The 27,285-nt window shown below is 36.7% G+C and overlaps 1 protein-coding gene across 3 annotated transcripts in view; it reads right to left on the reverse strand.

Annotated features, from left to right (window-relative positions):
* DROSHA (drosha ribonuclease III) overlaps positions 1-27,285 on the reverse strand; it is a 68,255-nt gene that overhangs the window by 8,353 nt on the left and 32,617 nt on the right. For all 3 annotated transcript variants that reach the window (XM_048938534.1, XM_048938533.1, XM_048938532.1), the window contains 13 exons: positions 27,095-27,194; positions 24,109-24,216; positions 20,205-20,312; positions 19,364-19,502; positions 18,641-18,701; positions 16,597-16,656; positions 14,595-14,694; positions 11,873-11,975; positions 9,394-9,464; positions 8,304-8,348; positions 5,084-5,241; positions 4,089-4,194; positions 693-834 (listed from right to left, as the gene is read on the reverse strand). In XM_048938534.1, coding sequence (XP_048794491.1) covers positions 693-834; positions 4,089-4,194; positions 5,084-5,241; positions 8,304-8,348; positions 9,394-9,464; positions 11,873-11,975; positions 14,595-14,694; positions 16,597-16,656; positions 18,641-18,701; positions 19,364-19,502; positions 20,205-20,312; positions 24,109-24,216; positions 27,095-27,194 — 1,301 coding nt within the window. The remainder of the gene's footprint in view (positions 1-692; positions 835-4,088; positions 4,195-5,083; positions 5,242-8,303; positions 8,349-9,393; positions 9,465-11,872; positions 11,976-14,594; positions 14,695-16,596; positions 16,657-18,640; positions 18,702-19,363; positions 19,503-20,204; positions 20,313-24,108; positions 24,217-27,094; positions 27,195-27,285) is intronic.

Raw genomic sequence — 27,285 nt, forward strand, 5'->3', positions numbered from 1 at the left:
TTACTAATAAATCACTACTAGGTACCATAAAAGAAGTTTTAGATATAAATCACTACTGTTTGTGCGCAATTTCCATTTGCTAAGAGGATTTGGAAAAAGCCAAGGAGCTTGAATGGCTCACAAAATATATCAAAACACACAAAATACAGATTAACTTTCTTTGCACGATATCTATCACTATTTCCACTTTGTCTGGAAATAACTTAGCACACACTTTCATAAATGGAGCATTTAATTTCCACATAGCTTTCCTTCTAAGAGAATGATCTTGTAAAATGTAGTTAAATAAACCACAGAAATACTCACAGCTGATGGCATTACTTTATCTTCTAATAGTGACAAGAACCTATCACAAACACTGAAACTACTGTTAAAACAGCTTGACTCAATGGCAAGTTTTAACTTTTAAGACATCCTTCTGATCGAGGCAACGTTATCACCATGGTCATCACTTCTAAGACTACAGTTTTATATCTGCAGTTACACTTCCCTCATATGCTCACATACAGACTTCACAAATTTAGGTTGATGTTTCAAAATTTGGTAAGCAGAGATATAGACAGAAGTGATTAGAAAATCTCAACATTCCTTTTTAATAGTAATTTGTAAGTTTTCTGATGGCTTTCTTAAATAAGCCCTGAGGAAAAAAATAAAGTTACATAAGTGTGGTTATAAAAACCACACTGACTCACATTCCAAGAGATCAGCCAGAGTTTTAGTTCGAAGAGCTACCGGTCTTTTTGTCTTGTCATTAGTGATGGCAAACTCTTGCATTCCTAGCTCTTCTGCCACTTTGGCCTGTGTCCTGTTGTTCACCAAAGAGCTTCTCAACAACTGCAATAGAAAGAATTCCACCCAATGGTAACAATTAGCAATGCCAAAATACAAAAGTTAGCAAGACCTGGGGGAAATTATTCGTTTTTATTCTTGCTGCCTCTCACTTCCCAGTCTATTGTTGCTTGTTTCAGCACATCCTAAATTATTTAGGTAGACACACAGACACACACACGCACACACACACACTTCTCCCCATCCACATCCTCATTCTTTCTACTGCTGATTTTTCCCTTATGCTTCACTTCTCGTCAGATTTTAATTCTTTCTATCTCAAAACGCATGCCTTCTACAGACAAGTCTTATATTTAAAATGCCGGTTTGGGAGTTTCTTTGCATTCACATATCATCTCTTCATCAGTTCTATACTTTCTGCATTTTTCTACTGTAAATAGTACACAAAGTTGTATAAACTTTATTCCACACAAAGTATAAACACACAACATTCTAGAGACTATAGCACAGTCCCAAGCATCCACCAAATAAGAAATGGGCAGTAATTAAACACACATCGAAGGAAAACTGTTTGGTTTCAGAACCAGCAGATGAGAAAGATGCTCCATTCATCTGGGCAGAGAAGAAAATGCTTATCTGGATAGCCCATTTGCACTATTACACTGTTCTACTCAAGGCAGCATAGCTGAACTAATGCATCCTCGATGTAGATCAGGCTCTAACATTTTCAGTGTGTGACAATGCCCAGGATATCTGATTCTCTAGCAGCCTCTGAAGTGCTTACCTCTGACTTTAGGCAGATTGCTTAAATAAACAGAAATCTGTCAAAGATAAAATCTCAGATAGCTGAAAGGAGAATTTTTGACTTTCAGGTTTCCATTCAATTTTCTGAATGCCTAATAATGATGAGTTTTTTCTTTTTTTTCTTTTTTTTTTAAATTAGATAGTGTTGTTTAAAAAATAGGGGATATTCTGAGAAGCACACCTCTCCTTTCCACTGCTTATATATAATTTAGAGTCCTGGAGCTGCATACGACATTTTTACCTCTTTGTCTTCCATGTCACATTTGCACAGCTTATTAGATCCAAGTTATATTCTACCTGGCTCCAGAATGTCAACTGAGCTTATGAAAATAAAGATTTATTCACTACACTTGATACTTCATCTCTGACAACAGATAAATAAAGAACAGTATGTTCATGATTTGTTTGGCAATGATGTATGAAGCAGATACTCACAACCTGATCTTCATAAACTAGGCAGACTGCAGAAAGGATTAATATCATTCTTCCTAACCTGTGCTAAAACTCATCTTCTGTTTGTTCCTTTCCAAAATCATTCCTTTTCACATCCTTAACACAAACAATCAATATTCCTCCCAACCAAATCCTAACTACACTATACAACCTATGAGAAAGAAGTGCACCAAAAATCAAGTGAAAATTATTGGTTCCATGCAATGAGAGAATCACAATTTCTTTTGCTGCATTCACAGAATATTTACTTCAACACGACCCAAACCCATGATTAGAACTATCATAAAATAACCACATACACATTACACAGAGTATTAGAGATGACAAGAGCCAGTTGCACTACCACCCATGTGCTGTGACTGCAGCACAGTGCTGAAGTAGCTTCTAATACTCAACAGATTTTTTTCTTTTTAAAGATCATTTAGCTGTCTCAAAATGCACATGTAAGATTACAATCCCCTTTTTCTTATATACAATTAACTTCGATTTTTCATCACAAGTTATCACTGCACATCAGAAAGACACTGCATAGCCAGTCAAGCAGTATCTTCCCATCCTTTACTGACACTGTTTCCTACACTACATCCATCTGATGTTTCATTACTTCAAATCTCTCCTGGAGGAAGGAACCTCATGTTTGCTGTTTCTCTTCAGGTCCCACATAATTCATGTGCTCTTACTTCACAAGCCTCACTTCATTTGTCCTCACACTTAAAAGACTTTCAAAAGACTATTTTCTTTTCTACTGTAAGAATCCACAAAATTAAATTTCTGTTCTAGGCACTGCCTACCTCTCTGTACTGTTATGTACTTTCAGCATTCATTCTACTCTTTGTAGTTTCCCCTAAATCTTGGGCAATGTACAGCTTGTTCTACTTGCCAATTCACTTATCATTAAATTAAGCAACACAGAGACATTCTGATTGCTGTTCGAGTATTTACTCCCATTAACAGCAACACTATGTCCTTCCTGCCAAGCAATTCTTGAAAGATTTATCTTACTATAACAACACTGATGCCTACGTTCTTAAAAGTCACCTACAAAGGAAAAAAAAAAAACAGAAAATCTGGATTTCTGCCTTATGTTTTTGTTTCCTCTGTGAAAAATTAATGACAAGCCTCTTTCCCTTTTAATTTTTACATCAAAAGATCAGGCTTAATCAAATCCTTCTCCGAAACAGTGCAGAACAATTCATACAAATGTAAATGAAAGTTAAGAAATGGTAAGGAAAAATGAAAATGAGAGCACATACACTTTCTGTTTCTTGAAAACAGCTAAGCAGTGTTTTCTTCAAAAATACACTGTCAGAGATTTAGCATTACCATCTCTTTCTTGACTTCAGAAAACCACTTACGCTAGCAAAGACATCTAAAATGTTACTCCCTAATTTTGACTAGAGAACTTGACTTATATCCACAATACATGCATCAATAAGAAAAATTTAGAAAGACTAAGGAGAGCATCATCTTCTCATAGTACTTAATATGGGCTGCAGTACTAAAGGATTCAGTTAACCAGGAGAAAAAGCAACCTATCTTACAACCCTATATTTACAGTAGTGTATATTATTGTAACACTAAAACCAAATCCCAAAGTTACTATGGGGGATACAGATTAAAAGCAATAGGTAGAACATAGTAAAACAGATAGTAAGAATTTCTTGTCTGGAAAGGTAACCCTGCTACTTTGTTACAGGTTCAATGGAAAATGAAAAAAATTCTGTTCAAAACGTGTGTATTTAAATAAATGGTTTTAAACACGTCTTTAAATACAACCTAGTCATATTTCTCAATTTTATAACTGACATCCTTAAAATTATTGATTCCACAGACAACAGAAATTATTGCGCTGAGCTCATAAATCACCATTTCCTACTCACTGCACAACTCACGACTTAAAATTAACCAAGTTTTATTAAGAACAGTGGTTGCTGGGGCTTCTTTTATTAATCAAATCTAGAATAATTCACTTGCCACTTCCATAATTTCAGACTCCATCCCACACTTGCTTTCCCGGAGAGCATGATTGATGGCAGTCTCACCGTTAAGTGCCCTTCATGATGATCGGGGAAATGTATGAATAAGTACTCTGTGGCTACCAACTGCATTATGGAGTCACCCAGGAATTCCATCCTCTGATTGTGGCCTCTGAAAAATGAGACATCAATGCAGCAAAATCAATAAGTACTCAGGGAGGAAAAAACAAAAGCAGCATGCATATACAAATTAAAATAAAGAAAGATCTGAAAGCGAGCCTTACTTATTTTTAAACACGTTTAAGACAAATTTCCAGTGTTAACGCTGATGAGATGCAAACACAACAGAAACTGCTGTAACACTGACTTGGAGTTGGACAGCAAATCAGGGTAGCTATAGATAAACACAGTTATTAGATTACAGTCTAGGACAGCCACTGACATCAGGTTTGTGATGGGATGAAGTCTCTAACTGTAACTTCTTATAAGTAAGCAAATCAATGCATGCAAATGCAATGCAACTAATGCAATGACTTCAGTAGAGAAAAAGGGTCTGTGTCTTCACAAGAAAAAGAAGGATCAGCGTTTAAACCCATGTGAGAGCTTGGACTAGGTATCTGCTGGTACGACTGTTTTCTTTACAACAGGGTCTAGCAGCTCTAGTCAGACACCCAAAGCCTGCTGCACATTATGTGATGTACACACAATATAATAAAGGGCTGTAGTTATCCCAAAAAGCATGACTTTACTTTTTGCCTCTGACCAAGTGTACCTTCAAGCATGTTCTGATACAGTGTCAGGAATAATGTCCCAAAGTCAACAGTCCAGGAAGCTCAGAAGACACATCAGGATTGTTCTCTAATACCCTTAGAATTCCCAAATTTTCCACTACTGATTATTATCAGAGACAGGATACTGAGCCACAGAAAGCTGGTGAACATTTCTATTCTTTCTCTTCTGGAGAACAGACAGATCACCTAGAGTTTCTCAATAAATAAAGCAATTTGGTCTACTAACAGTAGAGGCACTGAGCTCTAAGAGGGCCTTTGCCACATACTCACAGAGTCAGGTGGTTAAAGCCTACTGTCCTCAGAGTGAATGCACGAGCCAGAAGTCGAACATGAGTAAAGATGACTCCAATTGCCTCCTCAAACTCTGTAAGCTTTTGAAGAACTGGCGAGGTCTCAATGAGTTGCCTGTCAGTATTAGACTCCTGCAGCTGTAAATAAGATGAAAAGCAAGTAATGACAAACTGGTACTTCAAGATATTTCAAAGTATTTCAAGAATTTTTCAAAAGAAAAACAAATCTTCTGTAAAACAAGGTCAAAGAACACAGTGAACAACGCATTTTCTCAGTTATAGCTTAACTGAGAAAATCCAGTTTTCTCTGGGTTACTATCATTCATAATTAGCACTAAAAGAAATTGCAAAGTCTGATGAACTTGCTTGAGATTTTTTTGCTTGCTGGTTTTGTCATTTGTTGTGTGTGTTTTTTTTTTTTAAAGCAACACTTGAGGTATTTATAAGATATTGCTTACATAGTCTTACCTCATAGTGTAACAATGAAGCAAGACAAGAAAAAACAAATCTATCTCTCTCACTTCAGTATTAAAAATAAAGTATATAAAAATCACAAAAACAAGAAAATTAAAATGATCACTTTAGGTCACTAAGTGTTCTTATCGTTTTCTTGTCTGATGTCCCTGATGTGTGACATTGTTAAATAACTTCCCGGGACTGGTAAGTTACTTAGGCATTTCCTCCAGCCACCCTAGGCATTTGTCTTGTATATCAATGCCTTAAAGGAGAAGGCACTCTGATGAGGATGCTTGTAATAAGTGTGCAAGCATATTAAGGGCTTTCCTGATAACTATCTAATTCTCCAACTATCAGCTGCAAAGGACTGCCAAGTTTTATGTTAAGCATACTTAGTGATCTACAGTAGTTTGTGCAAATCTCTTTCACAAGCTTGATCATTGCCACATGAAAGCTTTTGGCATTCCCAGAAATGTTCAGCAACATGTTCCAGATCCACTACTTTTTCCTAAAAAACCAGCTTACTCAATTTTGAACTACTGCTGCCTGTACTGAAACAGGCAGTGAGCAAATGGCTAACTGATCATTTACTCATGTTTTGGAGATGTCTCTTCCAGGCCCTCACTTCCCATCATCTCTTTCCCCAGCTTGAAGATCACAATCTTAACTTGCTTTTTTCAAAGAGAAGCTCATCCATACCTTTGATCCTTTTTAGGATACCTTTGCTGCCTCACTAGTTCTTTCTTCCCAGCATCTTTTATGTTTTACATTTCCACTATAGTCTTTTCTCAAAATGTGAAGCAGAACACCTGATAATACCCAAGTGTACACAAGCCACACTGTTATCACCACTTCTTTGAAGTGGTGTTAGGTTTTTTTTGGTCTGTTCTCTGTTCCTTTTGAATTAATTGATAACATTCAGTTTGCTTTTTTATTTAAACACCACTGAACTTCTACTCTGTTTTTCATAGGCTACGCAGAATTTCATCCTCTTTTTCATAGAACAGCTACTGACTTTTGTATCCTGACTGTCAGGCTGCAATTCATCAGCCACACGACATCCCTGCTGCCCTGAATAATTTGGTACTGTTAACCAACTGCCACCTCACCACTCCTCCTTGTCCCTAAAGCGTGGATGGGAACTGCTTGTATTTCAACAAAGATACCTGGGGAAATCTGATGATGATCTCCATTCCTTGTATGATGTGGTCATTGTAATCCACCCGTTTCTTATGTTTCAGCCATTCCTTTAAATCTGCCTAACCAGTGACCAACTCACTATTTTGTTGTTGCTTCTGTTTTACTTATTATTTTCCTAATCATAGTTTCCACTGATTTGACTGCTTCATAAAGATAAGGTTACAGGCCTACAGTCCTATATATCTCACATGGAATTACTATTATTTAATTTGAATCTTATTTGCCATATTGTAATAGACACTTTAAGAATTTTTCAGGATAGCTCTATTCAAAGGCCAGCCTGAGGAGACTACATATCACTTCCCAACACATAGAGAACTAGGATGGCTTCTGGGACATGGAAGAAAATACACTTTCATCATTCAGAAGGCAGGAGTAAGAAATGACAAGCTGCATATGCTACATCCAATCTCTAAAAAAGCATCTAAGCCTTCCTTATGAAAACTGAGGCAAAGAAGATAAAACAAAAAAACAAAGAAATTCAGAATAATAAAAGTTTTGTTGGGAAGCGGTGTCACCATTTAGCATTGCTGGTGCCATGTTCTTGGGAGTTTATCTTCTCACTAACACTCTTTTCTGTTTAGTTTTGTCTTATACCTAGCATAGAGTTGGTTTTAAAATGCTTCAGCAAGTGCACTGATTTGCTGCAAAAGATTTGTTACTACTAATCTAATCTATGTAACTATAGCAATAACCATATAGCTATATGCAATTCTTCAGATGAAGGACTCAAAGTGACCTGCTGAGGAGTGTAGTTACAAAAAATGTTTCAAAGGACTCAAACTGACTGCAAAAAACATCAGAGATTTGTTTGGATAAAAGAAACACTCTTAGATGTCTGTGTGATCCTGAAAACCTTACTGACTGGATCACAATGTGAATACAGATATTCTGGTGGCACTCCTGCACGCTTGGAAAATGTGAAGATGGGGAGCCACAGTGCAGAGAGGTTCTGTGACTTGCTTTAGTTCTCATCCAGAATTCACTCAGGGGGCACAGAGTGAGAATGAGTTGTCCCAGCTTCTGGCCTTGTAAGCTAACTGCTTGAGCACTTCATAAATGCATGAAAGATATATCAGTTTTCAGATACCTTTGAAATTACAGGTATTAAAATCACAGAAACAATGAACAACAAAAAAAATCCAGCACTACACTCTTGAGACTTTTAAAGATTGTGCCTTTCTATTGCTAAAGTTTTGGTCTTAATTTCAGGTTAACAAAATACATACACAGACTGTTTTTGTACCCTTCCACCAGCTTGCAGAAGATGAACAGGCAGATGCCAAGATGTTACATCTCACTAGATTTATCATAAGAGAAGTGCAGTTATATATCAAACGTGAGCCAAGGAAAGGTGGATGATTAACCCAAAGAAAGGCAGAGATTGTTCCTTACCCAAAAAGATCACAAAGGCAAATACATACACTACTCTGGTCACTTTTTAGAAAATTTTCTGAGATGTCACTATGCTGAAAACCTATGGAGAAGAATCCCTGAAAATACAACAGAGCTATGAAATTTATTAAAGAAAGGAATACACTTACTTGCAGTGGGTGTAGTGGATAATTAAGCCATACATCCCGCAGGTCCTGCAAACATTGAGAGATGCCTTTAATGCTCAAGGGAGTCATTTAACAAATTCCACAGCACTAAATAAAATGTCATTACTTGAAATACTGAACTATTTCAGATGCTGACACTGCTTATTGCAAATTCAATAGTGCTGGCAAACTAATTTTTAAAATCGTGTATTTGCTGTTCAAACTGCCTGTAGTTCTCCCAATTAGCTTGTGTCAAAGAGGAGGAAGAATCCTTGAACCAAATAGAATGTGGTTAAAGGAAATAATAAAAAAAAAGAAATAATTTTTCAGGCATCAGGTTTAACTTTATTTGCATTCTTTAGAAGCAAGGTTGATTTAACCTGAAGTGGGAATTAAAGAAGACAAAACCCTCTTCGCTCTTGTCTTTCATACAGGTTTCCTTCATTACTTGCTTCTAAGTGCCTGTAAACACTGAGTGACAGCAGGCTTCAAAATTTCAACTACAGTTTGTTATTTCAGATTTTCAAGATGGAAAAGATGGTGTAATTAATCCCCTAATTACTGCCTCATGTTTTGTCCCAGCAGAATGTACAGGTTATTTCCCTTAGTCATTATATGGGGAAAATTCCATCTAAAAGTGACTGAAGACTAAATGTGCAAGAAAGAATCTGACTAACAGGGTGTTTAACCTATTCCAGAATACCTTTTTCAAAGATACACCTAAAACTATTGGGGATCATATGATTCCCTTAACTTATGAAACAGAACAATTACTCAACATGTGCATCCTTTCTCCAAACTATGCTGTCCGAATGGATCCACAGCACCAAACACTCGTCAGAGCAGCACTGCATGGAAGCCTGCAGGTTTCCCACACCACACACCCTTCCCTCTCTAAGCCAACCAACACACAGCATCCCTGAGGGAACACCATGAATTTCTGTGCCTGAACCAATACAACTTGCTGTCATAAATATGCTATATTAAATTTAATTTCTAGGAATTAAGTCCCAGCTGTCTTCTTCTTCATTTGTGATTCCCAGATAATTTTTTTTTTTTAAATGAAAGCAGAGTCATAAAAATACATAAATACCTTGTCATTGAAGAGCAAACGTCCAAATAATTGCTTGGCTTCTTCAAGACTACCCTCCAGATAAACTGCTCCTATATAAGGAGATCAATATGTTAAAGTCCAATAACACACTTAGTACCTAGAAAATACTAACCACAAACATTTTGTAACAGCATGCTGTGGTAATAATCAAAACAGAATATCCAATTTTTTGAGAAATCTAAAACACATTAGACACCAGCATAAATCAATGGCTGTAAAACGCACAGAAAAAGCTGACACAGTTAAGTCTTTGAGAGAAAAAGATACATCCAAAGAGCAAAGTTTAAGCAAATTAGGCCAGAAGCAATCTATTTCTAGAAGTAGTCTGCACTTTGCCAGCTGTCTATACCGTACGTGTAGACAGTGACAGGCATTAAATACATTTCAATATGCAGCAAATAGTTTTTATTTGCTCTGCACTTTCAACGTTATATTCTACATATAAACATGTCAGGAGTATTCCAAATTTCAGTGCCTCCCCAGTATCACAATACATTATCTGAAATGGAAACAGCATCTCTCACAATTTTTAGAGATTACTTGCAGATATAAATATTAACTGCATATTCAGTCCTTGCTATCCCTCCAGTGGCATGTTTATAACAAACTGTGTGACTTGTGCTAGCAAATAACGCCTTTTGTGTGTATCATATGCAATCTGTATCTGCACAGGAGCTTTTAAAATTTAGTAACAACTCTTGGTCCTCTGATTATATTTTACAGAAGGGCTTTGGAAAATCTCTACCTAGTCCTTGCAAGCACATCTGCTTAAAAGCAAAGGAAATATACAGCTATGTGAAGCACAGCAACAGAGTCACTGTTCCCACAAAGTGAGAACACTGCATTACTGTGCTTCCACCCCTTCCCTCCTTTTTAATGCTCTCAGTAGGTCAGCCACTTTCTTTAGACTCTGGAGCATGGCTTGGGAGTTTATAAGAGCGTCTTACCTAAGGCACTTTATGAAACCACTGAATTTCAAGCAGGCCCTAGACAGTCTACTCAGATTTTTGCTTACAATTTTCATCACAAGGAAAAACCATCAGACTTCTAGAAGGGTTCTCAAGTAGGTGCTTCAAGCCCCACGTCCATTTTTACAGTCCTTTTGAAAGGTGGCCAGATTTTTGCTATGATCCTGACAAAAACTTACTGCTCAACCAGCTTCATGAACGATTTCATATTGGATGTTAAACAGCAAGCCTATCCTCTCACAGAATTCTCATAGAATCTCAATGCTTGTCCAATAGTCCTCTTTACCATGTCCCAAACAGACTGAAGGACATAAATGAAGCCAAAGATACATATCTAGACCTCATTTTCTGTGTTTTTTTTATTATGTTGTTTATTCTTTTTTCCATTTTTTATTTTTAAATTAAAGATCAAAGCACCCCACAGAAAGCAAAAGAGTTAAAATGACAACTCTCATTTCTTGATAAGATGAAATACAATTTGGCCCAAGGCAGAACACACAAAACTTGCCATCTAAGCCTGCTGTGATCTTTTTTTCAAAGCAGAACAAAAAGCTTTGAGAGCCTGGATAGAATGTAAAGACCTAGAACATAGTTAAGCCTTTACCATAGTTAGTATCACATACAGTACATCTGTACGAATATGAAAATAAATCATACTCATAGTCAAGTTTGAGTTGTTTCATACAATCGAATGCATTTATTAAAAAAAGCTACTTAAAATAGAACTCGTGTGGACATAAGCAGATTTCTCCCTTTCTTTTTCCTGATTTCAGTAACTGAGTTCAGGCACCCCTGACTTCTCCCATGTAAATTTATCACAGACAGTCACTGATCAACATCCTCCTGACCAGCAGCAAATTTGACCCAATTCCCCTTCATCCTCAGCTAGTGGGTTTTAGTAGCTTAATGACATATTGCCATGCTTTTTTATTTGTAAGAAAAATGAAAAACGGAAAGACAAAAAACCAAAACAATTACTGGACAAATGTCACGCTTAACCCACAGGTGATCAGGGCACAGAGGAAATGGTGGACTGCTGTATTCTGAAAGCAAACCACAGATTAAATGTCAGGGCTGAAGCAGGACTCCCTGCTTGCAGGTCTGTGCAAATACTAATGGAAGCAGTGAGATTCCATCCTGACAGGTGATGGTGGACAAACTGCTTCCTCCCAGAAAACTGCACATGCCAGTCCTCAGTGGTGCATGAGTGGTGGAGTCCTGCAGCGACAGGTGGAAATGCCACACCACAACATCATGAAATGAGTGCATATTCTGTATGTGGGAAGCAGAACACTGAAGATGAGATTCTCCTATATAATACTGCACGTTCATAGTGTTACACACATGGTATATGCACAAGAAATGAGAAGAGATGACAAATTTAGGCTTTAGTGTTACCTACTCTTACAAGCACTACTCAGGACAGACCTACATGCTATGCAGACATAACAAAACAGAGCTATTTGCATACACAGAAACATGTGCTTTACCTATTAGGGCTTCAAAGCAGTTGGCCATGGCATGGCGGAGATCCGATTCCCTGCAAAGGTCTGGACCGTGAGCATAAAGCATAAATCGATCTAGTTCCAGCTTCTGCAGAACATGTAAAAGAGTCAAATAGATGGTTATAAATACCCAAGAGTATAAGTGCTGGTCACTAGAGCTCAATTACAATGCTATTACATAGCACCTGGATTTGAGGGAACATTAAAGCTCCATAGTTTCTCCATAGTTTCAGCTCAGACATAGACTTTAAAGATAAAATTAGAACACTTTGTTTACAAGAGGCAAACAGCGCAATACTGAGAGAAAGCCAGGAATTACCCAACCAAAGTTTCAAGGGAATCCAGAGCAAAGCATGTTACTAGTTAGATTTAAGAAGGAGCTCATAAGGAAGGCTAAGAGTGTGACAAAAAACATCTGATATCAGACGGATGTTAAAACATGCCATGTTTCTTGCTGTTAGTTAGCCCCCGCAGGCTTTGCTTTCAGAAATGCCAAGGGGGCATTCAAGAGAACGGGACTTTATGCTCCTACAGGAAGAGGATGAGAGAATGGGAACTCTGGTAGATACAATCCAGTAAACATCTGACTTATTCCTTTATGAATTTCAACAGGTGGTAATACCAAAAGCCTCTGGGCATTGAAAGGTGAAAAATGATATTTTAATCCACAGTGCCACCTAGCTTTCTTTTTCCCTTCAACTGAACAACATTAACATTCATGTTTCATAAGCCATAATTCTGCTTGCCAGTCAGAATCTTAGGTAGTAAGTAAGATACCTTATATAATATATGATAATTCTGCTATAGAAATGCAGGCCAGAGCTACTAGCTCCTCTTTCTGTATTCATCTTTTTGACACAAGCCCATTATTGAGATTTTTAAGGAGGAGAATCACACATCTTGCAAAATTTGTATGAGAATAGGTACTTCTCAAATGGGTGCAAGTTGCTACTGATTGATTCCTCATTAACTTTGAACTTTGTCTTTCCAGAGCATATCTAAGAGGTAAAAGTGAACAAGCTAAGGTTTTGGGATGTGTAGTTTTAGACACACTTCAATTTGAAAAAAAGAAGTCTTCCATTTTCAGTGAGCAATTGCCTTTTCACTGATCCTGAACAGAAGGAACCACCATTTACCACTTTACACAGTGCAGGAAGCACTTGCTATAGACAGCAACGAAGTGGAATATTAGCTTCTTTATAATGAATTTAAACTACTTAAAGACTACTTTCATTTGTTTGTATTAACTCTTTCCTCCAATATCCTAGCTCCAGTTTCAGAGATTGCATTCAGCACATTTTGCATGTTTTATCTGCTATTTCTGATTAAGACAAAGGCCTCAGATCATTTTTAACATTTCTGCTACAACTTCCCTTGGAAGCTACAAAAATTTATCATCTGACCTTCAATTAAAATAGCATTCCATAGACTTAAGAGAACTTAAGGAGTTGAGAATGCTATTGAGGAAGTAAACGGAACACAACATGATACTCCTTGGGTTAAAGGGCAAGAAATCAAGGTCACATAAAATGCACAGGAACGTACAGATTTTTCAAATACTTCCAGTTCTATCTAATACAAATAGAGTTTAAAATAATGTCACAAATTTTCAGAGGTAGACCATTGAGAATGACAAATACTGTGAACAGAACTTGAAGAATATATGAACTCGCTTGATGTTAGTTTTAAAAAATAAATTCAACTGTCAGACAGTTTAATACCATTTTTAAAAACAAAGCCCCAATTGAACTGTTTTTCAATCAATTCATGTCTATCTAAATCATTAAAGAAAGCTTTGGAGGAAAATGATTGTGTTCATTCCCTACTTTGCATTTCTCCTGAGGTTTCAGCAAAAAGGCATGATAGAAATCATGCAGTTTTTTTGCCAAAATCTCAAGACTGTATAAGCTTGTTTAAATTATTATGTGAGTATGAACAGACAAGATTAAAAGAGACTTGAAAACCATCTGCAATACACAGCGGAGTAGTTGGGGGGTGGGAAGATGTGTGCACATATGCATAGAGTAATATATTACACCACTAAGCCTCAGTCTAGCCTTTATAAAAATGCTACCAAACTGTCTACAAACACAGACCTATTCAGCTTCATATGCCAAATTTCCACACACCAGTATCATGCAGAAATGTAAAGAAAAGCTTCCGTCATTCACAGAATGAAATGAAATTCAGGGGCTACTCAGTTTCTTCGATGATTTTCTTTACTAGAACACTTTCTAACATATCACTCTTTCACAGTTCACAGTAAATTTGAAGGTAAAGGCCTAAGTTGTGGAGTGGACAAAATGATCCCTTCCTCTCAATCTCTACACTGTCACTACTGCCTACTGCCATATTCTATCAGGCAGTTCCTTTACAGTCAGCCAGGTTGTTAGGGTTTCCCTTTCACTCCCACTACCTTTCTGTTATCAGTTTTGCCATTTGTGCTGAAGTAGTTAAATACAGAGACAACTTCAGCTAAGCATCCTGAAAACCTATTCTGCTAGCAAAAAATTACTCAATTACTCTTCCTAAAAACCTGCTTTTAGAGTACTTCCACATTGAATAAAGCTCTTGTATACCAAACCTTGTGCACAAAAAATTGCAAAGATTGATACTTGAAGAAGACAGATCCTTCAAGAAGCAACTCAAGCACTAATAATCGTGGATACGGGTTTCAAATACAGACATGTGAATTACAGGAGCATACCTTAGCCAACATGGCCAGATGTTGGTTCTGAACTATAGCAGTGCGGTACGTAGCTAATCCTCCTTCCTCCAGAGTGGGAAACAGGTAGTACAAGTGGACACTGGCAAAACAAAATCAAATCAGGTGCTGGCAGCACTCGGTTAAAGATGATTCACATATGTCTTTACAGAAAACTGCTTTCCCATCAGTTCCTAGGTAGAAACACCACTTGAAGGTAAAGAAAATCAAATATTAAAACATTTCTCAATAACATTGACTGAGTAGCAGAGAGAGTCGGGAAGGAAGAGTTCTGATTCTTTACCAGACAGCATATAATTTCCAAACCCCTGCAATGACAACCAACATCATCATCTGAAGGTCTAGCAGCAGTGGGCCCAGCAAGGCTGACAGACAGAGGATGTTGAGGAGCAAAGCAGATGGGTACAGTGCAGGTTGAAGACCATGACTACAGTGCTTTACTGATGATACTGAGGATACAGTATCATAGGATACTATGATACCCTACATATAGGATATTATTAGCAAATAACTGCTCTTAAATGCCAGCAAAAACAGGTTGCTTAAAAACAACAGCATTGAACAGATGCTAATGACACTAAAAAACAGAAATCAACAGTCTATATTTACCATATCTGTAAAGTCATTAACATCATAAACAGAAAAATGAGTGAAAAATCACAGGCTTCCAATTGCCTTTAACAACATTTATCATCATAAAAGTAAGATACTTCATAGAACAAAAACAAAACAAATGCAGTGATACAAACAAGACCTGATTAAAGAATAACTGATTCTGACTCTCATTGTATGGCTATCTAACCCATGTCAGAAAAGTTAGAGACAGCATCCCACAACTGGATGAATAATTAGTGTTCCCCTACCGATGTTTCATTAATCCACAAGAAAAGGAAGAATCTGCAGAAGGGTACAAAATTTAAGAACAAAAATTACTGTGGAACTCAGAGGCAATCTTATCAAGGATCATAACTCACAAAAGTAGAATACTGACGTTGTGTTGGGGAATAAAGCCTCAAATTTAAATAGGTGCTTACATGCTTTATTGAATAGAAATGCAGCTTTTCTTAATTGAGACAAAAGTTAGCTCAAAGTCAAGCAATGGTTGATGAAGAAAGACAATGAAAAATGTAAGACAATTCATTTACTAAGTCTTCCATCTTATCAGCCTGTACTTTTCTGTGAGAGAAAAGGCCATGGGTTTTAAGGGCAGCAAAGACCTTTATAGAGTAGAAGCTTTTAATACTGAGCAGCTAATGGCTAGTGGAGTCTAATAGTGAATGGAGATATGAGCAATTTGGTTATTTTTATCACAGACTTACTGTAAAGCTTTTCTTTATGCAAACAAGACTATTCCCTCATTAACAATGGTAAAACAAAGCAGTCAAAATGGATAATAATCTTTATTTTGTGCAAATTGGTTGCACTAAAAAAAAAAAAAACAAAAAAAAAACAGTGAAGGCAACTTTTACATTATCTCTGTATTATTCACTAATTTCTGAGTACTTGAATGGACCCAAACTGGAGCAATTTTGATGAACCATGATTTTTTGCTATTACTTCTAAGTAATTTAGATTTGTCCTCAACATAATCCTAATAGCTAGAAATTAAGAACTGCAATACATTCAATATTACCAGTAAATGTTCCTCACTAGCAGCTAGAGAAAAAGAACCCATGAAAACAAAAATCTTAAAAACACATCTTAAAAATCTTTTTTGTAAGAAATTTTAAGAACTTCAACTTGTCTGCAGTTGAAATACTGATTTTTAATAACCTAAAATTTAAAGCACACTCCATGAAACGTAAATGGTTTTTCCATCAGCAGCACTAGAAGCATTTTCGACAGGAGTTTGTAGATGTGCAGCTAGAACATCAAGGGACTGCCAACATGGACTGTAGTGAAGCATGCACTACAAAGCTAAATAAATCAAATGGTAGGAGAATAACATACAAAAATGAGGGCTATTTAAGAATTCCCCATTTACCTTGTTAAGAACTCCACCACAGCATCTCCCAGAAATTCTAAACGTTCATTGTGGTTAATCCTGAAAAAAGTATTTTTTAGGTATTTTTACTATCAGTTAAATATCATATGCTGGTTATTTACATAGTATAACTAGAACAACATTGAGTTCCTTGCTAGCCGGACATGAATAACCACTCTTACAGCCTTCTGCCACACTTTAAGCATGCACAATCTTTTCCAAAGCAGGAAAACCACATAAATCATGAAACTGATGAGTGACTCCACTGTCTTTGAAATTTTCCTACATTCTATTCTAAGACAGCATCAGAGCTTAAGAAACATAGAGAGGAAACAGCGTTGGCATTCTGTTGATTGGCATTCTGCAGTACCGTACTGAGATTGAGCTGCCTTGTCCAGCAGAGGACATCAGGCAATTGAAACAAATGACCACCTCCAGTTTTCTACGTGCAACTAGGGAAGCAAACGTAATTAACATCAACACCTGCAGGGTGTGATGATTCTGCAACAGATCTGTTGGTATGGGTGAGCTACCAGGGAGTAAAAATGCTTTCATTTTTCATGGTACTTTAAAATACCATACAGACACGAACACTATCCTGCTTTCTGTAATTTCCTTCGAGCTCAAGAGGAAAAACTACTGGACAAGAAGACGCATTCATAGATGCTACAAAGCTAGTAGAACTTTATATTCCCTATGTTTTTCCTTTCTTTTATGTCTGCCCATGTTTTTCCTTTGTTTTACATGAAGTTTCATTTACTTATAAAACAAACAGGACACAACAACTGAAAAAGAATTCAACTTTGTCTCCAAATATAAACAAATTTCTGCTCTATATCTTGAGGCATGTAAGCAGCATCATATGGACTACACATGTGATTGTAAGTGAATCAAAGCCACAGCCACAGGATTTCACTTTTTTTTTTAAATTCAATATTTCTCAAGTGTTTGACAGCTTTGACAATAATTTGCATCCCCTCAACAATTACATAGTTTATGTGCCTTCTGAAACAGCAGGCCTTTGTTATGGGCTGAAAGAATTCAAGTACCTATGCTGTTAACAACAAAGTGTGATGAATACAGCAATTACATCACATTGCACCACAGCAGAAAATACATCTTTCCGATGCAGGATTTTATATCTGGTATTATTTCATGAGAATCAATGCAATTTAGCCTTATCTCATTTTGCTCTAAAAGAGATGAAAGAAGCTTGAGATTGACTCCCAAAGAAAAGGGCACGGTCTAGCTGAAACAGCATTTGGAGAAGACTACAACAATCATTTATTCAAAATTCAACTTCTCCCACTCCCCAGCTTCCTCCAAAACGATGACTATTTAAAGACCAAGTTATAACATTAGTTAACCAATATACCCTCTATCCTTTAGTATGTGAAATCTAAACGTGCCAACAACTGCTTCTTGCATTATCTCTGTCAGCTTTGTTTATTCAGTTTGGCTACATACGGTGTCTGTGGCTATTTATTTGCACAGAATTCTTAGTGGTTGTTTAAACGTTATTAAATAATGCCAACAATTCAGCTTTTTGTCGTTATCTGTTTATGCATGCCTTTAAATTGGAACAGTACACCAGTGAAGCCCAGACTGGACGTCACACTCATGTTAACAAGATGCCATGCCAGGAAAGTACTGCTATGAGGAAAGGTGATAGAGAATCCAATTTACAGAAATGGTAACAATAGCAACAAATCTTATTTTTCATTCTGCAGAAAGCAAAAGATAGCATTTTAGTTTTCCTCACCTCAAGGATAACAGCTAGTTCTACAATTTCTCTTTAAAACCTTACTCAGGAGGTCTCTGCAGGTATCACCAAACATTTACTATATCACTGCTTTACAAACTTCAGCATATCCCCAAAAAGTTAATTCAAAAGGATTTTCCATTAAAATTATTTTCCAAAGCTCTTACTAACAATAAGTTCATAGATTTTTCTAAACACCTCTTTTTAAAACAGTTTCTCTCCTTGCAAACATAGAATGTAATCAATATCCTCTACAAATCTAAAATCAATAATTATTATTACCTGGAAGGAGCTGGATCATCCTGTCCCAAACGGGACATAATATTTATCAGGGTGTTTATTCCTAGAAATATAAACAATGTGCTATTAAACAAACCACCTCTAATGCAATTCAAATAGACTTAGAAAGTAATTACCCAAAATGTTGCCTTGTAATACCTGTAACACAAGATCTTCCTATTATTTACAGAGCTTACTTACAGTGAGTACTGTCTTCACAGATGCACTCTGCCTAACTGACCATAGAATCACTACAAGATGCTTTCATATGTTTGTGTTCAGAAAGTAAGACAGAAAGCCAGCAAGGAAGGACATGCCAAACATTACGTAAACAGTAAACAATTAAGTTAATTACATCTGAATGTATTTTTAAGTGGTAAAGAGTACTCTGCAGCACAGACCATGTATTCTCACATTAGGAAAATACTTGTACTGAAATCACCTCCAGGATGTTTACCGTATTGAAAAGCAAACTAAGAAAACAATACTTGCCAAAAATCAAAGAAAATACATCATTTATCACCCTTGCTTTTTCACAGCTAATCATTTGTTAACTAATCTCCAAAATTTAATCATTTAGAAAGGTTTCACTGGTTTCTGTGCAGAACCATTGAAATATTTCACTGAAGTGAGCTCAGAAGAGCAATGGCCAATGAAACAATAACGGAACTTCTTTTTACTGACTAAGGATGAAGCGATAGGAAGTGGTAGTGGTGTAATCCATACCTTTTTTTCTCATATGCATATGGTGAACTTTCCTGTCTCCATACTTTGGCTGTCGAATCCCACAGTTGGATAAGGAATTTCTGGCATGGTCTGGATTCATTCCAAAGTTTAAGTGATGACTTGGATGAGTCATGGCAAGCTATAACATAACACACACAAAAATGTCTTAGGCATAAAAAAAAAAAATAAAATATTAGATTGGTACCTAATAATTGTTAGTTTTTAGTCTGAAGAAAGGCTACAGAGTGAAGTCGTAAATTACTAGCTTGGTTCCAGTAATTTAAATGTAGGACGTATGATTTCAGATGTCAGAAAGAAGTGACACGCTCAATCATCACTTTACCTAATTAACTTCCAGTAAGGTTGTGAGTTTTTTTTAAAAAGAAATAAATTAGCTTTGAAGAAGAAAGCATGAATTGCCAATTTGCCCTAACTTTTTTGCTTACCAGCTTTGCTGACTTCCTTTAAATGCAACTGCATTTGATTATTTAAAAATACATTACAAAATTGCAAGAGTTAGAAAGGATCTCTAGAGATCGAGTCCAACACCCTTGCTTAAAGCAGATTGCACAGGTAGGTGTCCAGATGGATCATTCTAACATTCATTCAAATTCAGGCCTATCACTGAGCAAAGATAGGGGTATGCCTAGATGCCTCTAATTTATTCAAAAGAACTGTTGGGATAACTAATGCTTTGAAAGATCTGCAGTGCAAATGACCGACTATTTTCAAGCTATGTCAAAGCAGTTCATTTCTGTGACTTTATATAGAAGATGGGATTACAGACAAAATAATTTGACGAAGACAAAACAGCAAGCAGTTTATTTTTTGCACATCTTACCTGCAGCAAGCACCTATCTCGAAAAGTGTAGCCTATCAACTTGTCCAAATGCATCAGACACTGATGGTAGCGAATATGGTGAGTGAGGACAGGAAGCATCATTGCGTGCTAAAACAAACCAGAAAAAGAAGCTTTCAACTTCAGTGTACAGAAGGCACTGTTGAGTAAGCTATAAACAGAAACACATTCCATTTGTCACATGACCCACTGATTTTGGTTTAGACGACAGAACAAGAGAATTGGAGTTTCCCAATCCCCATCGTCAAAGATTTGCCCATCTACATAATCACAGTGATGACCTGTATCAATATAAATAGAATAATAGATACATAATAATAGCCTATTACCAAAGCATTCTGAATGAGTTTTAAAAATGTCTGGTGAACGAAAAGATCCATTTTCAATAAGCTGTGACTGAATACAATGCTAGATGCTTCTTCACTTCGAGGAAGAATTAAGGGCTTTTTGAAATGTCACAGTCTGGCAATTTCTGGGATAATGTGGTAGCAATCGAGGAAAGATTGTTGTGTGTAGGACACAGATATTCTTTTCTGTTGGAGGAAAATTTAAATTAAAATTAAGCTATGTTGCATCAACCAAAGTCTCCCTCTTTCAATGTTTTAAAGCAGTATTTGTTCACACTGTACAATTTCACTGTTTGTGAATGAATTTGTATTTAAATAAGTAGTATCAGTTTACCAGTACAGCAGTACAGCAAGTATAATAACTACAGACATCAGAAGTCTTGTATAGGAGTGAAAAGTGAGAGCGCTACAAGAACTTTATGAATGAAACCACTTCTGTGGCACTGATGTCAAATCTCACTTTATTTCTGTTAGTGGCATTATGCGAATATATTCAAAATAACAATGTGCCTTAAGGCAATATAAATCCAAGAGCCACCCATATTAATTTCAGGAAAAAAAAGAATGTATCTGATTACATATATTGTGTGGAGAGCTGAAAAAAGAGCAAAAATACAAAGAAGGTGATGTGTGATTTATAGCGTGACACAAAGGATTTCTGCATGTCATTAAAGAAGGGACAGCAGAAAAAAAATCTTGAGAAGTTTGAAATACTGAGAAGAGAATAACCATTAGCAAAGATTTCCACTTAAGTAAAAGAAGGTCAGTTCGGTTCTTTAGTACTGAATACATAGCTAAAAGGTAGCAATGTACAGTAACTGGTTAACAGTAAGAAAGCAGCTCTCTGGATCTCTGAATGGCAGGAAAAAAAAAACGTAACCACTGCAACCAAAATGAATAAGTTATTCTGAAATTGTTTCCCTGTTACTCATTTAGAGCCACGTAGGGTGATGCACAAGCCGTGGGAATACTCCTCTCATCTCCACATAAACTCTTCAGAAGTGCTTCCTATGTTTTCCTTCATGGAAGAAATTATTTACAATAAAAAGGTTGCTTCCCTGCCCATATGTTCCACTGCACAGACTGCCAGACAATAAAGTCCCTCAAACCAAGTCCCTTGGTTTTCTTTACACTTAGCAACCAGCACACGTGGCCCAAAGTTTGAGAATTGGAATATGAAGTTTTCAACTATATCAGCCGTGGTGAAGTGAACGAGGAATAAACATCTCCTGAGAGGTACACTCAGAGAGGAGGTCTCTGATTTGACTCCTGCAGTTATATTGACAAAGTGCTGCTTTCACAGCACTAAATACTTGATTGATTCAATTAATGTGTGTCATGTTAGATTATAGCTATTTGATGTTTCTGATGTTTTATTTATCTCCATAAGAAAATAAAGTGGAGGCTTTTAAAGTTGCATTAGTCTAAAAGAACAGCTAGTGATTACAAAAAATTTCCCCTGAAACAGTACGGGTACAGAAGTTGCCCCACAACCTTTATACTTGAATCAGGTTATAAACATAATTGTAATCGTTATGTGTAGGATTCTAGCCGTGCTGCATTTTTTTTCCTGCTGCAGCTGCCATGGCAAGCAGCAGACTCTCACAGATGCCCCAGCTAGTCAGCAGTGACATCCTCCCCAAGGCTGCTAGGAGGCAAAGCTGCCAGTCTCTGGGCGGGTGCTTCTGACCTGAAATTACCAAGAAGTCCAGCAAGCCAACATAGTTTCATATGAAATCATTTCTCTCCTTATCCTGAATATTCAGCTGTTGAAGGCATGTCAGCAGCAACACAGGATGTGAAGAGTGAGTATCTTTTTGGTGGGACCAGTCTGCACCAAGGGTCCCATCTCAACGCTGGCCAAGAATTGCACTTCACCTGCTGGATAATTTTAAATAAGCCTGGAAGATTGTCACTGCACATTTTCAAACCATCATGCTCACCTTTCTTCCCCTCTCCCTCTAAGTATTTCATTTTGAAAAATCACAAAGACCAATGTTACAGCTATGTAGAACTTAGAGCAACTTTGAAACTTTTCAGTCATTCTAATAGCTTTAATCTTCTATCCACAATGCCTTAAAAAGGTAAGGAAAACGAGCGGTTTATAACTCGCTGCAAATTCACTCTGCCCACAGAGTTGATTTACATCTATTTAGTTTTAGTCTTTTTTAATATGGGAAAAAGCATGCAGTAACAATAGCAGCCTTTCATTTTTTACAGATATACTTTTTACCTACTCTTGACCTCTCCAAGAAATAAAATCAAAGGACTTTTCCAGTAGAACTGCCTGATTTAGATATTCTGTTTGCAAGTGTGCTCAAAACCACAAAATAGCTTCATTCCCATCATCCTTTACTGATTTGTTGTCCTTCAACAGCAAAACGAAAACCGAAACATCCCATGATACATTAAAAGATTAATTTTAAGATGATATGAATAACAAATAACTAACTATCTCAATTCTCTCCTAAATTAGAACTTGATATTGTTTCCTTAACCTATAAAAATAGACACAGTTTACTATGAAAAAAAAAAAAAACAAAAAAAACAAACAAAAAAAACAACACGGTACCTTTTCTCTGCTACTATTTATTCTTTGGCTTCAGAAGCAATAGTAAATCAAAATAAACATTCCAGACAGGGAAAAAAAGCTATTTTAGTTATTAGTTTTTCTCTCTTAAACAAGTTTCCCCTCCAGCCTTAGGGAGGTTTCAATACATCAACACAATTTCTAATTATACCTTTACTAAATCAACCCTAAGTTAATATTGATTAAATTTTTAGTCTTCAATTCTTAATCAACACCTCCCAAACACCAAAAATGACTTAATTATACCGCCAGTATATTTATTTGGCTGTTACACTTATTTGAGTTTTGCTAGTACAATGTTAGACCAAAAAATGCTGGTAGCTGTCATCTGCTTTGAAACAGGATCCAACAGAGATCTGTACCTTGAAAATGTCTCACATATGGAACGTTATCTGAAATACACCTTCCTACTGAAGGTTATCTTTTTATAATCTATGTTTGGGGTTTTTTTTTGTTTTTGTTTTGTTTTTTGTTTGTTTTTGTTTTTGTTTTTTTAACCTCTTTTCATGTTTCAGTGAAAAAAGTAAATTAGAAATCCTTAAACAGAAAAATATCTTAAACTAAAAACACAACACAACCCAACTGATGGATGCAGAAACTCTTGATGTTTGGCACTAGAACCAAGACACGGCTGATATAAGTCAAGGCTGCTGCATTTCAGACCTCCAAGCCTCAAACTGGCCACTCTTGCAACCCCCCTACACCACTTTCTGCTTCATGTCACTCAAGAGCAGCAAGCCTCTGCTAGAAAATTAACCTGTAAAACAGCTTTTTATAAGGAAAGGAAAGGAGGCTAGAATAGTTCCCTAAAGCAACAAACCATGTTGAGGCAAAAGTAGTAACTTCCAGTGGTTGGTTCATCAGCATATAATCATAACAAACTCTTACACAAAGTAAGTGGCAGCTATCAAGAAAAACAACACATCAGGCATCTCTACAATCCAGTCACCTGGCAGACATCAGAGCGTATTCCTGTTTTCCAGAATCCCTGGCTACTCAACTCGACAGTCACTTCACGTCTCATTGTGTTCTTCTGCCGGATTTTCTGCAGTGCTTCCTAGACAGGAAGAAAATAGAGTTCTTGCAAAGAACTTTCTACAGCAAAGCAACATTAAAGAACGTATATACATTCACAATATTTGAAGTTCACTTTTGACAAACAGTTTCTAAAACTAGTCCAAACCTTGTAACTGCCAGCCACAGACTGTGATGGATGTGCCTGAGAATAGCACAGATAGAGGATTTTGTTAGAGTGAGTGAGAAAGAAGATGACTACAGTTTTTCTTGTAGATAACAAAACAAACCAGTTCTACTTGTACGTTCAAAATGATGCATACACAAGCAAGTTAAGATCCTTATAATGAAAACAATCTCTTAATTCAAGTATACGTCCATATATATTTCTAGTTAGAAGCATTCAGTAGGAATAAGGTAATCAATAAATTGAGTAAAAGAAACATCTTGTTAAAGAATGCCAGCTACTACAGAACAGTTCCTGTTCACTACTGTCAGTATCACCAGTTTGGGAAATTGATTAGCATTCACTGATCCTGGAGCCTATTACAATCTTCCAATACTATTACAATGAAAGAATTAAAATGTTTAAAAATCTGCTTTGCTTTGACCACAGTTTGTTCAGTGTTGTGTCAACAGTGGTTTTGTCTGTATACACCATGACGTGGATGCTTGGCTTCTTTGACAGAACCATTTTTAAGAAGCACTTTCTGTAAAAATGGATGAAAGAAAAATAGCTGAAATAAATCACCTCCAGAAAAGGATCTCCTCTTTGTAATATTACCAAGTCTCTGGAGAATGGAAGCTCTTCACACAGCATGCACTTAAGTAAAGTCTTCTTTTCTCTTTAGCATACAAAATTTCTCAAAGCTGCAATCCATCCTCCTTCTCCTCCTTTTCCCTGCAGAGCACCTGCTCAAAGCCATCTATTCTCAATTCCCAGTCTGAAGCCCGTGAGCATCTCTGGGCAGGAACGGCTCTGCCTTCTACTCCTCAGAGACTCATGGAACGGCTCCAAGGGGCACATTTATCCAGACAGCTTCATCAAAGATATTTCTAGATGGAACTGAGATGTCTAGAACAGGAGGCTAGTTACCCTTTCATAATCAATGAGGGATGATAAACTGCTTCAAAAAATGCATTTCTCTCTCCACTAACTTCAAAACGAGCCTTAGAGTCTCAACTTATGCTCCTACTGTAAGTACTAGAAGGTAGGTATAAAGCTTCTAAGCACCACCTTATCACAAACAACATCATGCAATCACATGCAGTGATGAGGGCAAAGGGAAGACAAGTGCCAACATTACTTCAGCCCCTTGAGCATCACCTACAACTTGCCTTTCAAGACTGTGCCATTGGGTGTTCTCCAATAGGTGCTGCAGTGCTTGCTGTACTTTCAGGCTGACTAGTTCAGGAGCACTCCAGCATTATTCATAATACACGACTATCTTTAAAAGCATTGGTACAACTTAGGTGCAGCCCTACAGCTCCTATCACTGCTTTCACGTTTATTGACACCCAATTGGCAAAATGTATTATTTATCCTCACATGAAGCTCCTGCTTCAGCCCCACACATCTATCTGATTGCAGACAACTAATTGAGAAATCAGTCATCCTAGAGAGTAGTCTACAGACACAGACCAGAACACCATACAGTCAGTGATAAACACCAAAAGAAGCATTTTATCTTTTGAAGCTAAATTATCACCACCCTACAACGAATCTACTACAATTTTATGTATAAGTCATTCATTAACCCCTAATAAAAAGATGCCCGTAACACAACAATCTGCCTTTCACTTGCTCTTCTCTGAGAGAGGAAAGCTGTAGCAAAGATAATTCTATCTTCTATAGGGTCAAGACCAATTTCTCCTTAAAATTTTTGCCACTGCTGAGTTTTTAATCCTGAGTGGTTCTTCTCCCCCACATTTACAGGGAAGGAAGCTAAGAACTTACTTAGTACCTGTATAAAGTAAATGTTAACCCAGTCTTCCTCACACAACAGTGTAGTACAGGCATACTGTCAAATATACCAAACAGCTTCCACATCCACAGCATTATCAAACTAAAGATAATTACAATAAAAAAAGCTTTTTAATAAATAAAACCACGACAGCAGTTAATTCCATCATCTACCAAAGAAGTTCATTTCTCCCCCTGCAGATTTTTTAAGTCAGTCAGTCAATTATGAGTGCCTGGTAGACAAACCATCAGATAAATCAAAGATTGTAGTCCACGATCTTAAGTGATGGATGCCTTAGGACAGATTACTTTAGTCTCTCTTTGGGTGACTATTACTCTAATTTTAATTCCCTATTGGCTGAGAATATACACTTCAGAATTGTTTATTTCTCAGTGCACTGAGGAGAAAAATGAAAAAGACAAAAACTCAAAACACACCTCATTTGTCATTAAGTTCTACTGAAAATAAGAGCCATCAGATTATTCCAATTTTTTTTTTTTGTTTTTTAGATGTTCTATCACTTGAAGATCTTAAGGAATTCACTAAGACTGCCTATTAAATTTGGACTTAAAACTATGCACAACCATGGCAGTTTCTAATCTCAAAAGAGAAATGTTTAAAATTATGAGACACTTAAAAGAGCATTCTGAAATGAAAAGTCCCTCTCTATGCTAATTCCTGAAACCACTAAAGGCAAGGGTTATAAAGAAGTTATGGTTCCACAAGGATCATTTTCTGTAATTGGTTAAAACTTGCAGTAGTCTGGGAGTTGAAAAAAGGAAAAAAAAAAATCCATTCACTAGCAAGCAAGGATAAAAATAAAATCTGTATTAACAGCCTGAAAAGAAAACCTTTTGTGAAGAATTTCTATTGTTTCCATAAAAAGGGCAGTCACACAGCTTTACTCCATCCTGAATTACTGTACTCAATTATCAGACACAGGAAGGCCCAGCATACCTCTCTCTGTGATAATTTCTGTTTATCAGCTTGTTTGACTTTGGGACTGTTAGCTAGCAGGTGACGCAGTTTCACATAACTCTTCCACAGTTTTTGATATCTGAAGAACAAAAACAGAAAACAAGTATTTTAGTCAGTACAGTAGAAGCCTCTTGTAGTTTGGCCTTCTGAACTAAAATACACAGATCTAT

This window comes from Lagopus muta, chromosome 3, assembly GCF_023343835.1.
Source record: "Lagopus muta isolate bLagMut1 chromosome 3, bLagMut1 primary, whole genome shotgun sequence".
Taxonomy (NCBI): Eukaryota; Metazoa; Chordata; class Aves; order Galliformes; family Phasianidae; genus Lagopus; species Lagopus muta.